Source organism: Lithobates pipiens, unplaced genomic scaffold, assembly GCF_037356315.1.
Source record: "Lithobates pipiens isolate NorthernLeopardFrog02 unplaced genomic scaffold, aLitPip1_a1.2 Scaffold_19, whole genome shotgun sequence".
In the NCBI taxonomy this organism is placed as follows: domain Eukaryota; kingdom Metazoa; phylum Chordata; class Amphibia; order Anura; family Ranidae; genus Lithobates; species Lithobates pipiens.
Window position 1 is genome coordinate 173,067,687 of NW_027507764.1, and position 18,313 is coordinate 173,085,999.

General features: G+C 42.4%; 1 protein-coding gene across 1 annotated transcript in view; it reads left to right on the forward strand.

Moving 5' to 3' along the window:
- Positions 1-15,892, forward strand: part of ANO10 (anoctamin 10) — a 134,064-nt gene extending 118,172 nt beyond the window's left edge. Inside the window, exons 12-13 of the mRNA XM_077491475.1 lie at positions 5,460-5,579; positions 8,655-15,892. Coding sequence (XP_077347601.1) covers positions 5,460-5,579; positions 8,655-8,729 — 195 coding nt within the window. The 3' untranslated portion in view covers positions 8,730-15,892. The remainder of the gene's footprint in view (positions 1-5,459; positions 5,580-8,654) is intronic.
- The last annotated feature ends 2,421 nt before the right edge of the window (positions 15,893-18,313 follow it).

Sequence of the window (18,313 nt, forward strand, 5' to 3'; positions counted from 1 at the left end):
CTGGGGAGAGAGCTGGTAAGTTGCTGGCATATCTGGTGCACAGGGAAGACAGGCCCCCGGTTGTTATTTCTTTGCGGGGTCAGGGTGATACAATGATCACGGACCCCTCCGAGGTGACAGCTAGATTTCGAGACTTTTTTGCGGACTTATACACCACTACAGTCTCAGACGACACCGCTCCGATGGACAGCTTTTTGGCGCAGGTTTCTCTCCCCCAAGTTACGGAGGAACAGGTGCAGGCTCTGGAGGCTCCCCTGACCACCGATGAAATAGTGGGGGCTATTGCGGAATTTGCAAAATCCAAGTCACCGGGATCAGATGGACTTCCCATTGAATTTTATTCCCGATACCAAGACGTGCTGGCGCCTAGGCTTCTCGCCCTCTATGGGAATCTTTTTGATACACTGACATTGCCTCCGTCCATGTGAGAGGCAACGATAGTTTTGATTCCCAAACCTGGAAAAGATCCGGGTTTCCCGGAATCATACCGCCCAATCTCCCTATTGCAGGTAGATATTAAGATTTTAGCTAAAATACTCGCTACTAGGTTGAACGGAGTGATCCTTAGCCTGATTCAGGCTGACCAGGCGGGCTTTATGCCGGGGCGGAATACGTCGTTCAATCTACGCAGGCTTTATATAAATCTACAGGCAACACATGAGGCGGTGGGTGAGCGTGTGGTAGTGACACTTGACACAGCTAAGGCATTTGACTCAGTGGAATGGGAGTACTTGTGGAAGTGTCTAGCGGGATACGGCTTTGGCCCGAACTTTATCAGGTGGGTGAGGCTGCTGTATCATCGCCCAACGGCTAGGGTGGTGGCGAATGGGTGGTCCTCCAGGGCGTTTGGCCTTGGTAGGGGTACCAGACAGGGGTGCCCACTGTCCCCGCTACTATATGCCTTGGCTGCTGAACCCTTAGCGGTATCGATTCGTACGGACCCCGCGATTAGGGGACTGACGATGGGTCGACTAACCGAAAAAATCAGTCAATACGCTGATGACACGTTGCTATACCTGGCGGACTCTGGCCCTTCCCTCGCAAAGGCCCTACACATGATAGAGTGGTTTGGTAGCTTTTCCGGTCTCCGTATAAACTGGGAAAAATCCCAAATTTTACCTATTGATAGTTTTCCACAGTCAGAATCTCAGGCCAGCCTGCCTCTTCAGCGAGTTGGCACTATTAAGTATCTGGGGGTATATGTCTCTAGGAATCCAGCAGATTACATTGCACTGAATGTAGAACCATTATTCTCCCTGGTGCGCACCAAGATTCAGGCCTGGTCTCGCCTCCCCCTTGGGGTTTGGGGGCGCGTTAATCTGATTAAAATGGTCCTATTACCTAAACTACTGTATGTGTTGTGGCATGCCCCGGTATATTTGCCACTGAAATATTTTAAATCCCTTGAATGTCTCCTTAGGCCCTTTGTATGGGGGAATAATAGACACAAGCTTGCTTGGCAGGCTTTGAAAAGCCCGACTGACATGGGGGGCATGGCTCTTCCAGATCTAAACCATTACTATGTTGCCTCACAACTGTCTCAACTTTTTCATGTAGACAAGACTGATAAACAACGTTTTCTTACCCTTCTCTGCCCTACTTGGGCACAAATCGCAGATGATCCGATAGCTGCTATCTCAACGGGGGCGGGGAGCTCTGTTGGGGAGCCAGGTAAACACTCTATGCTTTTTCATTACAGAAGGATTTGGGATCTGGCATCCACTAAACTGAATGTTACATCACCAATTGACTATACCCCACTTTGGCATAACAAACAACTGCCGGAACTCCAAAAGATCCGGGGTGTTCAGTTGTGGGTATCGAGGGGAATATACTACCTGCATCACCTGCTTCACCAAGGTACTATTAAAACGTTTCACGCGCTGCAGGAGGAATTTGATATTCCAAACACTATGCTATATCAATACCTACAGATTCAGCATGCACTTGGAGCACAGTTTCCGCGGTCATTGCCTCGGCCTGCCCCCAATCCTATTGTAGCCATAGTGAAGGACACTGATCCCAAAAAGCTCATCTCATGCTTTTATGGTATGCTTGCGGCCCCCATCTCGGCGAGACTAGCGTATGCTTTGAAGTCCCGCTGGGAGGGCGATGTAGGTGAACTGACGGATGAGGAGTGGGAGGAGGCTCTGGAGACGTGCAAGTTGGTGTCCCCTAGGCTCCAAGACAGGCTTTCTCAGATTTACATAGTACATAAAGCATACCTCACCCCCCTCAGGACCGCCAAATATAATACGAATCAATCTGTACTCTGCCCGATGTGTACACTAGAGACTGGGACGTTCTTCCATCTTATATGGTCTTGCCCCAAACTGCAGGAACTTTGAAAACAAGTAGTGTCATTTCTACATGATGTTATGGGCTCGCCCTTGGCTCTCGACCCCAAACCCTGTCTACTAGGGATATTTCCTGACGTATTAGATAAAATTACTAACACTTTCCTGCAGGAAACCTTGTTTTCTGTTCGAAAAGTGATAGCTAGACAGTGGATGAGGCCCCTTCCACCCCGGGTTGAGGACTGGAAACGGGAAGTTAATATTACGCTCCCATACAAAAAATTCTTGTATAAAAATAGGGGTTGCCCAGCAAAATATCATAGAATATGGGATAAATGGCTGCAGGAGGCTGCCACGTGTGATGAGGGAATTTGATGTAATATTACAGTAAATATGTCAATGTTAGGACTTTTCTTGGCAGTGATACATAATGGCTACTGTAATGGAGAAATGTTTCTTATCTATTGTTATGGATATGACGCAACACCTTTTGAATGTTCGGTGTATGCCACTGTGATTGTAATCTCTGCAATGATGTTCAATAAACATTACCTGTTTAAATGAAAAAAATATATATTTTATTTTATATTAAATAGATAATAAACAAGATACAGGTTACACTCCACCCTGTACTGTAATGCAAGGCACGAATACATTACAGTACAGTTCCAATAACACAATGAATACATTCACTCTACAATAGGATACATAAGGCTGGCCATAGACTGAACAATTTTCTTTCCTGCAACGATGGGTTGCAGGAAAGAAAATCTCTCAATTCCTCTATCAACAGAGACAGTGTTGACAGTTGAAGCCCTCCTGTGGAGCAATTGGGTTCTTCCCTGAGGGGAGTCTACCTCCTCCAGGAAAACCCAGTGATTATTGCTAGCGGCTATCACAGACGCTAGCAATAATCGCATGTAAAATCTGTCAGATTGGTTGTACCTAAGTTGATCGAAAGATCAACTTGGGCACATTCGGCCTGCCCATACATGGTGCGAATATCGTCCAGTTCCTCCTGAACCAGCCGATATTCCAACTGTCTATGGCAGGCTTAATTTGTGCGGTGCAAAGCTCCCTGATCCTTCACATCATGTATGATGTCGCTTACCCTGAAACCATTGTATGGCTCCTAATGTACCACCGAAATACCTAGCGGCACAATGTCAGATGTGCAGTGCCTGAGTTGGACTTCTCTCCCGCACGTCCCACATGGCACCCCAACTAAAACAAACCATGCAACTTTTCAATAAGCAACAGGGGTGATGGGGGATAGGAAAAGAGTTCACAGGCTTGAACTTGGTGCTAAACTATCGAAAACCAGGCATCCCTGATGAAGCTTTTTCCTAGGAACAAAACATGCTGGGTTTCTTCTTTTGTGTTGAATGGTTTAGCACATAGTTATCTAGTGTGGCAACAATTACCATATTGCTCTCAGTAAGTGGGTTTCTTTGGTCTCATAGGGGTGATGAGCACAGAGTACTACTTAGCATAGGCTGGAACCGTTGTCATGCTGGGCTTTAAGGAGAATAGATAAGCCCTTCAGTAGTCACTGTATTTATAGATTAGAGCTGAAGCCTTTTTTCAGTACAATTGGGGCACAATTGTATAGCCCCTGTATTTGAATGTAATATTGTTAAGTCAGTCCAGAGGGCTTTATGTGCAGATATAGTAAGGAAAAAAGTTGGCGCTTTACATCAGCCTTGGTGGGGATCCACCTGTCTATTACACACCTTAGTATAAAAAGAAAAGGGGTAATGTTTTTGTAAATTGTGACTAAATACAGTCCATAGAGTCTGTAGTGGAGCACTTGAAGGCAGCTCAGTGAAGATTAGAAGCGGAACTCTGTGAAAGCTGGGAGAAAAAGCACAAAAGCGCCACTCTAAGTGCAGTATTGTAAACAATTTATTCAAGCACATGATCTATTGTACTCACAAAAGTATGTGACAAGTAGGTAAGTCAGAAATGTAAGTCGTCCAGGAGGGAGTCCACCGGGGAGTCAATCGGGGGCAGAGGCGTGGAAGCTGTGGAGTGGGTTGCGCTGGAGGATGCCGGCGTTTCCTGGTCCTCAGTAGCAGGGGATGCTGATGGATGACTCGCTTCCAGGTTGTCAGGCTATATTATGTGCAGATATATACCTATCTTTATCAATGGATTGGGGGTCCTGCAAATGATCTAAAATGGAATGTACTGATTATAAGGCTACGAGACTCACTGCTGAGTTCCCCCTTTCCCCTACCCTTCCCCACCCAACACCCTTGGCCCGCAAGGTCACACGTCCAGTTGACCTACCCCATACCTGTTTGATACCCTTCTAGGCTTGAAAACGAGTCCAGGGAGAAATTATCCCAGGCGGTGTCCATAGATTTCTGAATGGTTTGGACTGGACGAATATCTGTACAAATTGTTAAGATGCTTAGAAGATGCCATGTATACAATGCATTCCCCTCCTTGTTCCCTCTCCCCAACATTCTTTATTCTGTACCCCCCTCCCTGATTTCTTACTGTGTTCAATGTTACCTGAACTTTAACAATAAACAAATATTCAACCTATCTTTATCAATGGATAAAGAGCCCTTAAATCCGGTTACAAGCAATCTTGGAATGTTTATAGTCATTTGGGGTCTCGGTGCCCCCTGTGAGTAAGAACACATTTACAGTTGGTACATTTTTAACAAGAATAATAAAAGTTATGCTTTAGCCTAGTGCCACTGAGTGGAAGTGTGCATCCCTGTTCTTTGGAGTTGTTGGGCTACCACTTTTACCGTCCCAGATGTCAAGCAACCAGATTTACACTGACATCTGATTTATTTTTATTTTTTTAATATAAGATACTCTACATTACATTTCCAACTACTTGTATTTCCTATGCTTCCTTGTAGTCCTGTCAGGAATGTGGACCAGACTATGAGGTGCAGTAATAGTAGATATGCATACAGAGCTCAATAATTAAAATATAGCCATATTACCTGTGTAATAAAGTAGTAAACAGTCAATCTTATGTTTAATTTTTTATCCTGTTTAGAAAATGTTGACAACCACATTTTCTCCTTCCCTCCTGTTTCAGTACATGAGGCTGATTATTTACAGCACATCACCTTGCCAATGGGTCATGGATTTTAGAAGTTGATACAGTTTAATCCTTTTCTCTTTTTTTTGCAGCATGCACTATTAGCTCTGAAGTGTATCTTGGCCTTTGTGATTCCCGACCAGCCATACGACATCCGGATAAAGTTGGCCAGGCTGGAATTTGAGTCCTTGGAAGCTCTTAAAGAGAAACAGGTAAGAGGAAAGAAATACACAAAATGAAAGGCAGGCTAAAGTATCATGAAAAAAAGATGAAGAGTCTGAATCTTTAATGACCTCAAGCCTTGGGCATGCTTTGTCCAGACAATTGGCATGAAAGCCATTTTTCTGTAGACTTCCAGTTATGGTATGTAGTTATGTGTTTTATATATGATTTATAGTGATTTTCAGTCTTTGTTACAATGTGAAATATTCATACTTGCAATTAAAAATGCCAAAGACCAGTTCTAAAGTATCCAGCTCTATACTTTAGCAAAAACACTTTTCTACGCCATTGGGGATCGATCAATCGGGAATGACTTCTAAAGAAAGAGACAGCTGTGAAATTATTTATTAGGCAAAAGGCAAGTCAGATTATCAGTTTATTGGGACATTTAGGATAATTATTAATGTGAGTTACAAAATGGCCACCTCCCAATGAAAAGTCATTTAACCTTCTTGGCTCTGCCACATGTTCAAATCTAGAGGCATTTGTTAAGGTTGGCATCATTTGTTCATGGTATTTTGTATTGGAGTATTGTAATTAGGCACCTGAATATGTTACTGAAAAATGTCAACAGACTCAGCTTGTTGTTCATCTGGGTTGTATATTTTTAGTATTAATATGAACAAACAGAACATAGTCCATATTTTTGAAGATATGAAAATTGGAGGTTCAGGTGAATGCTCCCTACTGTTATAATTATTGTTAGTCAATTATTAGGGGTCCCCAACTTCAATGACACTTTTCAAGTCAATACAATACAGATACATAAAGCTTTTCCGTATTCAAGTTGTCAAGATGAAAGTGCATGTCTACCCAAAACATCTTTGGGTAGGCATTTTTTTAATTTGGATAGAATTAGGAAGGGTTCCTTGTAAGGATGTTAATACAGCGCTCTTTAAGAAGAGAGTAATTTCACCAGATAGAAAGTGAGGGAAAATCTTTAAAGAGGAAGTAAACTTTTTTTTCTTCCCTGCAAAGTAAAGGCATAATGTGCTAGTATGTGCTAGTATGTGTTGTGTTTTTTTTTTCCCCAGGTGAATGGGTAGGGGTACAATGTACCCCATACTCATTCACATAGGGTAGGGGGCCGGAATCTGGGGGCCCTTATTAAAGGGGGCTCCCGGATTCTGATAAGCCCCCCGCCCGCAGACCCCGACAACCAACGGCCAGGGTTGTCGGGAAGAGGCCCTTGTCCTCATCAACATGGGGACAAGGTGCTTTGGGGTTTCCCCCCCTTCCCCAAAGCACCCCCCATGTTGAGGGCACGCGGCCTGGTACGGCTCAGGAGGGGGGGGCGCTCTCTCCTCCCCACCCCCCTTTCCTGACCGGCCGGACTGCGTGCTCAGATAAGGGTCTGCTATGGACTTTGGGGGGACCCCCACGCTGTTTTTTCCGGCGTAGGGCTTCCCCTTTAAATCCATACCAGGTGACGGGGCTAGCGAGGTGTCAATCTCACCGATGGAGGCGGCGACATTCACTTCTTTCGCAAGTTCCGTCTACTCCGTGTGTGGGCAAGACCGTTCATTTCAAAAGTCCGTCGGACCAGCACACAGATGGGTGGATTGTTGTTTTTTGAGTCAAAACTTCTTTCTAAGTCTGCGGAATTTTGGGCTCTGGTTCCACCGGATAATCCGGTCATGTGTACGCGGCATTAGAGTCGACAAAAGGTTCACCTTCCTGCAGGACAACGACCCTAAACATACATCCAGCATTACAATGGAATGGTTTCGATCAAAGTGTATTCATGTGTTAGAATGGCCTAGGCAAAATCCAGACCTAAATCCAATTGAGAATCTGTGGCAAGACTTGAAAATTGCTGTTCACAGATGCTCTCCATCCAATCTGATGGAGCTTGAGCTATTTTGCAAATAATAATGGGCAAAAATGTCACTCTCTAGATGTGCAAAGCTGGTAGAGGCATCCCCAAAAAGACTTGCAGCTGTAATTGCAGTGAAAGGTGGTTCTACTCCTTCAGGGGGGCTGAAGACAAACGCAAAACACACTTTTCAGATATTTATTTGTAAAACATTTTGAAAACCATTTATAATTTTCCTTCCACTTCACAATTATATGCCACTTTGTGTTGGTCTATTACATAAAATCCCAATAAAATACATTTACATTTTTGGTTGTAACATGACAAAATGTGGAGGGCTATGAATACTTTTTCAAGGCAGTGTAGCTGCTGTTAGAGAAAATGTAATTCTTTGTGTCCAGAATCTGATTAGACACTCTAAACGCTTGTAAACCCAATAAATCTGCTTTAAAGCAGGAACATCTAAATGCAGGAAAAGTGATCTGGGAAACCAACAAATGTGTTTATGCTTCCCAAATTACATGCATTTACAACTGTACTAGTGCCAGTATGAATGTGGACACAAAACACAAATGGCGTTCAGTGTTTTAAAGTTAGTTTTATTCCTAGGCCAGCTATGCCGTGAGTAGAAAAGTCTTTCCGCTGCCAGCAGCTGCAGAGTGAAACCCTTGCTGTCTGTAGGGAAGCAGTGATCTCTCTGCACAGGCCCCACACACCTTCTTCTGAGTCAGACATTTAGCTCTGCAATCAGCAAAGCTCATATTCCATGCTGATTATAGAGCTCTGACTCAGGGAATGTATTGTAGGACCTCTCCAGAGATGTAAATACATACTGCAAATATATTGGAGTTTAATGTTGCATGGGACACCCACACCTGACGCCATTTACATCTTCAGTCCTGTCTTCATTCTTGGCAATCTGTCACTATCTTTCAGCTAAGGATACAGTAGATATGTCTGTTTTATATGGGGTCTTCTGACAAATGTGGAGGATTGCAGATGAAGGTCGGGGCAAGGTAGACATTGAAGAACAACGTCTTCCTTCCTCAAAAATATGTGGCTACGCTACAAAAACTAGTGTGGGCAAGGGCATTCAAATTTACAGAGTGTGCATATTGGTACTATTGTCCCTTTACCACTCATCTATTTTTATGGTAGAATATGCATTACATTTCAAAAATCTGTTTTAATTGTACCAACATAATCTAGCGATTTCACTAAAATGACTACTGTTTCATTCTTTTTCTAGCAAGTAAAGCTGTCTTACGAATCACTCAATGAAAGCAGCCCGGAGAAAGACAACCTGTTTATTGACGAAAACTAGAGAAGCAAGAAGATAAAAAACGATTTAACTGTGCAATGCAATACCTGTCCACTGCTGCCTACACCAAAGCGCCACTGGCTTTGCTGGATGAAGCGATTTACTGTATCGCCTCTACATGTAATCTCTTCTGTCTCTGTAACGTAAATGATTATATGCATGGTGACTGTAAGAGATGTCTGCTGTACTTTCCTTTGGTTATAATTTGGATTGTATATAGAAAGTGTATTGGACTCTGATTAAACGGCGGAGAATCTGGGGAACTTTAATCCAGTTAAAGCTGGATTGTAGAAGTGCAATGCAGGTACTTTGTTTTATATAAGGTGATTGTTTACTTGTCCTAAATATTTTATACTGTGTATCATTCAGGTTTAGGTAGATCTTCAGCAGATTTATTCTTACAGAGATATTTAATTGTAAATGCACTATACCCACTTTAGGCCCCTTTCAGACGGGTGTTCCAAACAGGTCCACTTGTCAGTTTTATCAGACAGACCTGATTGGAAGGTTCATGCATCCCTATGGACAGGCGGCTGTAAACGGACTTGTGTCTGTTTACTCCCGCCTACCTCCGGGTCCGATCACACCTGCTAAAAAAACAGGAGAGGACTCCAACCTTTTCCATTTAGGCGGATCGGAGGTAGCTGGGTGTAAACGGACAGCAGGGTCTGTTCACTCTCGGCCACCTATAGAGCAGACCAGGTTCTACCCCGCTCTGCTCTGAACATCAAGGGAATCAGTCCACAGATTCCATGCTGATCACAATGGAATCTGCCCTGTGTGAAAGGCATCTTAAGCCTTGTACACACTGCTAGTTTTTTTTTTTTGTTCAACCCAGCAGGTTGAACCTGACAGCTCAGGTCGGAGCCGCTATACCAGGGATATGCAATTAGCGGACCTCCAGCTGTTTCAAAACTACAAGTCCCATCACGCCTCTGCCTCTGGGTGTCATGCTTGTGTCTGTCAGATTCTTGCTATGCCTCATGGGACTTGTAGTTCTGCAACAGCTGGAGGTCCGCTAATTGCATATCCCTGCGCTATACTAACTATCCAATGTTAATACAGTGATTTCCCCTGCTTGTGTTATTGTGTTCTGACAGGGGGGCGGCCCCTGCCAGAACATTCCGGTCAGCGCTCTCAGCCATTGGCGCTGAGCGAGAGCTGGTCTGCAGACAGTTTTCAAGTCATGACCCTTCAACAGAAGCCGCGGGCCGACCATCTGCAATACACATGGGCAGAGTGTCGGCCAGTTTCTATTGAACTGGCCGATGGCACCTGTCATTCTTTGGAAATGCACTACAAGCGGTTCGCATGGTACTTTTGTACTATGTGATCCAGTGCTGGAAAACGCACTACATTTGTGACTTGAGTTTGGGGTGTCATTAACTTTGCACTGACACCTGCAGAAGTGCCATTGGAGTGTGATGAAGGAAACGGATGTGGAACGTGGGTTTCCTGTACCACATTCTATTGTGAATGGGCACAAAAACCTGTTTTATTGGGTATTTGTTCCTAGGTATGCATACTTTGTGCTTTCCATAAAACAGTAACACAAAGGGGGGGAAAATACTAAAACCTGAAGAGTGCAAAGTCTGGTGCAGCTCTGCACAGAAACCAATCAGCTTCCAGGCGCTTTTTTTTTTGTCAAAGCTTAATTGAACAAGCTGAAGTCAGAAGCCGATTGGTTACCATGCACAGTTGCACCAGATTTTGAACTCTCCTGTTTTAGTAAATCAACCCCAAAGACTCTATTCAAACATGAATTGTATTAAAATAATAACCACTCATAGCTGATACTAGTAATGCTTTCTAAATTGGAGCATAGCTTTGTTTACTTTATGCAAATTAAAACATGGGAGAGGGTTGTATATAAAAATTGTTTGCTACTTGGCTTTGGATTTGTTTGTGTCTATAAAAAAAACGCAGCTTGGTTTCAGATGCATATCACTTGTGTTTGAGACCGGTCTGATATGCTTTTGAGATCATTTAAAGTACATTGACAGGTGCTTCTAAGCGACATCAGCCATTTTTGAGCTGCTTTTGCATTTCTGTAGACTGGGGGGGGGGCAATTCTGACACAAACACAGGCCATGGTGTGTTCAGAATATAAGCCTTGTCTCAACCTTGTGCACGCAATTAAATATTTTACCATCCTTATGATATCCAAATATTTAACCTAAATGCTGCTTGGCTTGATATGTAGCTCAGCTTTTTAAGACGCTCATAAATGAAGGGGATTCTCCAAATTCTCGTTCACTAGCAATTTGGTAAATCATCTTTATTTTTTTTTTTTTTATTTTTTATTTTTTTTTTCATTTCAAAAGTTCCATTAAATTGCATTCATTGCTGTAAAGGGATTGATGCCTTATCTTAAAGTGTTTGTTAACCCAAAAAAAACATGCAGATTCTGGTCCCTTAAAACAGATTACACAGCACAGCGCTTTGTAATCTGCCCTGATCACTGTGGTCAAAGTGCCTCCCTTCCTGCCTGTCGCTCCCCTCTGTGTCTGTCTCCGGCTGGCCCTGCCCCCTGCTGCTATTCTTGTAAAGTAAAATTAAATTTTTTTTCCCTGCCAGCCTCTCTATTAGAAGCTGGCATAGCGCACTGTGTCCCTAGTTTTTAAAAACGATACCTAATTTGAACTGTCTTCAGGCTGGTCACATGATTCGTGGTCACTTTATAGCTACAATGCATGGTTTCTGCGGAGGAGACAAGTGGCCACATGATCTCCCCATCTGACATCAGCGAGATCACGGCCTCTCCCACAGAAGACATCCATCAGAGCTGTAAAGCGTCCGGGAGTGATGTGACCGGCCTGAAAACAGCTCAAATTAGGTATTTACACTGCTCGTTTTTTAAAACTATGGCCATAGTGTGCTATGCCAGCCTCTAATAGAGGGGCTAGCATAGTTTTATATGGATGGGTTAACACAGGGCTCGACAAAACCCAGGCGCCAGGTCGAATTTGCGCCTAGAAATAGCGGCCTGGCGCCTGGGGCATCACAGCTGGGGTATCCTGTCACCGCGGACCCCCCCGGCGTGATCGCGTCGGGCCGTGCCGGCCGGTAATTGAGCCCCCGGCTTTGAGGCCTTCTACGATCCTATGGTTCCTTCTGGAATCTGGCGCCCTCTTGTGGTGGCCGTTGGAATTACAACCAGCAATGCTAATAGGCTGGCAGGCAGGGGAAGTTCCATCTCCTTCCCTTTACTCAGAACCCCCTAAACATTATATATATATTTTATTCTAACACCCTAGAGAATAAAATGGTGGTCGTTGCAATACTGTCTGTCACACTGTATTTGCACAGCGGACTTACAAGCGCACTTTTTTGGGGAAAATGTATTTAATAACAAAAAAAATAAGACAACAGTAAAGTTAGCCCAATTTTTTTTTATATTGTGAAAGATAATGTTACGTCGAGTAAATCGATACCCAACATGACATACTTCAAAATTGCGCCCGCTCATGGAATGGCGACAAACTTTTACCCTTAAAAATCTCCATAGGCGACGTTTAAAAAATTCTACAGGTTGCACGTTTTAAGTTACAGAGGAGGTCTGGGGCTAGAATTATTGCTCTCACTCCACCGATCGCAGCGATACCTCACATGTGTGGTTTGAACACCGCTTTCATATATGCGTTCGCTTCTGCACGCAAGCTTGGCGGGACAGGGCAGGTTTAAAATACATTTTTTTTCCTTATTTTAACTTTTATTTTTATTTTTTTCAATGTTCTTTTAAAAAAAAAAAAAAAAAGTGTGTCACTTTTATTCCTATTACAAGGAATGTAAAAATCCCTTGTAATAGAAAAAAGCATGACAGGTCCTCTTATATATGAGATCTGGGATCAGAGAGACCTCACATCTCATATTTACACTAAAATGCAATTTAAAAAAAATTTGTCATTTGAAAAAAATAAAAAAAATAAAATGTCCCTCTAAGAGCTATGGGCAATGACTTGGAGACAGGTGAGGGGCTGGGGGCTATCTTCCCCTCACTCGTCGTCTCCATGTCAGGCCAGGGACAGGTCCAGATCGCCATCACGGACCTGGCTCCTAACTTTTTTAGCTGGCTCCTAGATTCCAAGCAAATTTGTCAACCCCTGGGTTAACAGACCCTTTAACAGCTGTATGTAAGAAGAGGCTCTTCTTGCTGAGCCACCAAAAATGCTGGAAAGTGCATTGTCTGATTCCTTGGGCAAACATACTTTCTATCTTGATTTTGGTGAACATTGCAATCTTTGCTACTGCCATGAATTTCCTATATAAGCCATGCCTCTGCACTTCCTATTGCCAGATTACTGTACTCTTCTCCAGCCAATTTCTTTCTCCTTACGCACCTGCTGCCCTCTACATCTTCATTACCATTGTTACGAACCTTTGGCTTGTTCCTCGACTATGCTTCTGCTTGATCCCAACCTGCAACCATTTGTTGCAGACCTTTGGCTTATCCTCAACTACGTTTCCTCTTGATCCCAACCTGAAAGCACTTATTACCAACCTTTGTCTTGTTTACTGACTATGCTTCTGCTTGATCCCTACCTGCTACATTTGCTACCACACCTCGGCTTGCTCACCTCCTGGTGGGGCGATACTGAGGACCATGACCCGTCACTAGCAGGCAGCGATACCCATCTCCGCTATCAGGAGCTCTGGTGAACTCCAGTTAGTGCTTAAACCCTGTGACACAGGTGAGCTTGTGTCACCTGCCATGGGAATATGCTTATGTGTTTATCATGCTGGTTTCGGTGTAAGCCTTTCTACTGCTATAGCCACTGGCCTGCCTCCAAGCCTGACCCCTGTTTGTGACAACTGTTATACAAATGTGGTAGCCAAACAGTTTGGGAACCACATTTATATAACATTCCCCTTAAGGGTCATCCAAGAGCTCAGGTACTCCCAAAGAATTTAGCTCAAAATCAATTTTATACTTTGGTCCTTTTTTCTGACTCCATACATATGGATGTACTGAATTAATAATAGTCCAATGAGGGACGCAGGAATGTTGGGAATTCTGTTGCCTACATGAGGGTTGGGACACTGGCAAACAAAACAAATATAAGACAGCCCAGTTCAGGATGAATCTTGGTTTGGACAAATAAAATCTGTCTACAAACATATCATTGGCCATACCTTAATGGAGTACAAAAGGAAACTCCACATTTCTTAATAATTTGATATCACTTACTTTGCTTCCTTGTGGTAGACGGTTTTAACAGTGTCAAATCATTCAACAAATGTTTGCCTGCTGCCATAGTGAAACACTAAGCACAACCAGGGATGCTATCAGGAGGGTACAGCCGTTACAACTGTAAGGGGCCCGCCCAGGCCAGAAGAAGGCAGGACGGGTGAAGGGGATCAGTGCTTGGCAGTTAGAAACAATCTCACAGTTTCTGCAGTTCTCGTGTCATTGATTTTAGACATCAAGCTCTTGACTGCCACCTCTGGCTACTATGTGCATGTGCACCCCTCGTGTGACAGGCCCAAAAATATCTAATGGCTGCCTTGAGCACAACACACTCTTTTTTTCCCTCAGTTCCCTATGATGCAATGATAACATGCACAAAGGGAATACAATTTTTTTTTTTGTATAAATATACTGTATTTCATTTGTATGGTCAGGACTATATATCTATAGATGTATAGTTATATATCTCTATCTCTATCTATAGCTATATATATATATATATATACATTTTTGCTCGGTGAATATAATGTATTGCATATGAATATTTTGCATTGAAAGCTTATTTATGTTTTCCAGCCTAGTCTTAACAATATATTTGTTTACATAGCACAATAGCTCAAACTCCAATTTACACACTAGTTTATTAGAGTAGTGATGGTTCTGTACAGAGTTTTAAGAACCTTATTTAAACAAGGATTAGCAAAAGTGTGTCTGTTCAATGAATAGGAAAAATACAAAAATGCTTGTTAGTGGTGACGACTGCAGGAGTCACACCTACTCTACCAGTGTCAAATCAGTTTTACTGCTAGATCCTGCCCTCCTATGAATAAAGCCTGCAAACAGCCTTACCCAACACTTTTTGGAGCAGAACTGAGCATTTTATAGTGATGGCAAGTACGGCAGTGCACACCAGTGCAGTGGCAGAAAGTTTGAGATAGCCTGCGAGCTAGGGTTGCTGTAAAAATGTGTTGTACTAGGTGTGTCGAAAAGTGTGCCTGCAGGGAAGCAGTGTGAGTTGGTAGAAAGCAGTGAATACAGGAGATGCAGAATGCACAGCGGTTCGCTGCTCCTTGTAGACCTCCTGCACATTTGCTCCATGCAGGCTTTTAATCAGCGCACTGGCCAACAAAGTTGTAGACTCACAATCTCCAGCCCCATGCAGACTTCTGATCAGCTTAGCCCCCAGCCAACATGTACAGGGAAGTATAGAATAATAGTATCAGCATTCCATCCAAAGAAAATGTGGCGCTCCACAAAAAAATATAAAGGGTATTGTAGACACCCAAAGAATTTCCATAGAAGAACTTGCCAAAATGAAGGTGCAAAAATGCTATAGTTTCATCAGCTTCATTCTTTGAGTGCCCACTATGCCTTCAAGTATATAAAACATAGTTTTAAAACATAAGGGTTTTTTATAATGTTGATGTAAAATTTAACTGAAATCATTATGCATCAGCATGTACAAGCAGAACTTGAACGCCTTTAACGAGTATTGTATGATCCATCTAGATTTGTCTTGGTGTCCTGAAATAGTCCAAACATTCACTGACAGGATGATTGGATTCTCATCTGGTTGGCCATTTAATGTGTATGCTTGTATGATTGTGCACGGACTTCAAGCTCCTAGGAGAAAGGACTAATTATTGTGGTTCTATGTGTTTTGTACTGGTACATGTTAAAGTTATGCAAATGGGGGCAATAAATAAAAATGTAAGGTTCTGCCTTACATTGTGAAATTTTTCAAAAAAATAGCATTGAGCTTCAAGTCTTTTTAAAACTTTAATATTTGTGCTATTGCTGAGTGTAAGCTGTTACGTCTGTAAGAATTTAGGGCAACTAGATTGTGTACTTCATTCACTTAAAGGGTAACTCCACTTTTGTAGGAAAAAAAAATCAAATAAAGAAAAAATATAGCCTGTACACTTCTGATACAAGTCATATTGTAATTGAATGTTATTAAAAATTGCCTTTCCTTTTTAATCTGCAGCTGCTGTAATTTTCTATAACTGCATTGCAATATGGCTACACGGAGTTGTTCTGTACACAGAATATGCACTGACCACTCCCCAGAAACATAATTTCCTGCTTGTGTGATTGGCTCATCAATTTTCCCAGAAGTCTGCCTAAGATACAAGTCAGATTTCAGGCATCCCCTGCAACAAAAATGTCATTTCTGGTGAGATATTTCCAATAGGAACACGTCTAAAGGGATGCAGGCACAGCAGCTTTCCTCATTAGAGCTCTGCAGGTGCCATAGCTGACTGATAATTATGAAACCACTCCCATTAGACCCAATGAGCACAGAGGCACAGACAATCCATACATGGATTTCTTCAGAATAACAAAAGGTAGGAATCTGCAATAAAGGTTGTTATAATCCTTGCAATGTACATAGATCACTCAATGTTGTTTGTTTTTTTTCTCAACAAAAGTGGAGTTGCACTTTAAATTGGAATTAAAATAAAAAAAAAAGTTTCAAAGAATGGCCAGCAAATACTGTACTAAATTAAATGTGAAAGAAAAGATTTTCACCTTTTTTTTTTAACCTTGAAATACATTTTAAGTATTGGGGAACTGTGCAAAAATGACAGCATTACATTAGTACAGGGGTGGAAAAATAAGTATGGAATTCAGTCTTTCCAATCTAGGAGCCAGCATGATTCTTTTCTTGTTGACAACTAGAGAAAACCTCAAAAGTTTTGCGCCAGCTGTAATTTTTAAGAAGCATTGGCTACCTGGCTCCTAGGATGTGTCTAGTTGGGCATTGATTTAATCAGTGTGGCTATAAGAATATAGAATGTGGCATATTTGTCATGTTTATTACACCCCCTGCTCTTTACAAAATCATTTTCAATAATCTTAATATCTGGAAAAAAGACAAGAAATACAGTAAAAGTAATAGTGTTTCTTTTCTTTGGTGGTCAAAGGAGAAGTGTTCCAATATGTTGGTGTTCAGTCTAGTGCCCCTTTACACTGTTGGTCAGTTGAAAGAATGCCCTGTTGTTTTGGTTGGTGGGAGAATGGTTCAATTTACACTTTTGGTCAGTAGAAAGAATGCCCTGCCTAGAGTGTTGTGCTGCTATACAATAATGGTGCTTGTTTTCAAGTTACTTGCTCAACCAAGCAACATTGGTATCAGAAATGGTCAGACACTGTCAGATGGTAAATTGATTCACCACTGCCCAACCCTTTGCAACATCTGCAAGAATTACATAAATTGGCATATCTAAACTTCAGCTTTGAATTCCTAAACTTGAATCCAGGCTTTCCTCTCCAGTTAACCACGCCCATAAAGTAAAGAGTGACTTTCAAAATTAAAACTGGGCATATCCTACTGACCAAGCCCACTTTAATTGGGGTGGGGTAGGGGCAGAGCGAGGGGCAGGGATTATAGTGGCATACAAAGCATGCTACATCAAATATTGGATGTGGCTAAATTAAGCTAACACTGAGTTTAAGGGGAATATGGTTTAATAACACCTAAGTCGCCATGGTCCCAAACTACAAATTCAAACACCACTGGTCAGGCCCCGCTCCAACAAAGACTGGTCCCTGACCGGTCTCCTCCCAAATTAAATGAGAGCTCCTTCTACTATCCAAGGATCAACTAAACACCCACTTCAAACAGGAAAACGCCAGAGCCTGCTTCTATTCCAAGTGGAAAACTTGCATGCTCTCAGGACTCCCCTCCAGGAGAACTAGCCAACTTTGATTAATACTTGTTCTCCTATCACGGACCTCCATTATCAAACTCAGAGGAGACAAACCCACAACCAGTGGATTATAGTTCCGATTGGTTACAACCTACACCTCAAGTCCCTCCACAAGTTCTCTACACAACGGATCCATCCTTCTTTACCAACGTCGTAAAGAAACCTACCCCAAACTGACTCAACATCTGCCATGGTGCCCCCCCTCCTCCTATCCCCTTTACCAAAAGGTCGTATTTGCATTATCCATGTCCCCTCCCCTCCCTCTACTTCATCCTAACTTCCCCTTCTACTTCTTGTTGTTTTCTTTTACTCCATCTTGCAACCCTAGGGAATTTTTTGTAGACGGATCCATACAGTTTTCTCCTGTTGTCGATAAATACTGCCTGGTTGTGTTATGTTTATTTGCTTTGGCTATTTCATCCCGGCTTCCATGTCTACAACCCCTAGATCACCTTGTTTTCTTAAAATTACTATGACAAGTGTTCTTACAAATGCTGTTATCAATATTTATGGTTTTTGTATATCTCAATAAAAACTTTTTGAAAAAATAAATAAATAACACCTAAGTCTACTTTGCTCTAGGTTGAGTACATAACACATATAAATGTAAAGGTCAAAAGTAGATTAAACGAAAAGTGCCTTCTAAACACAAATTCCTCCCTCCTCCCAATACAATTCCAACTACC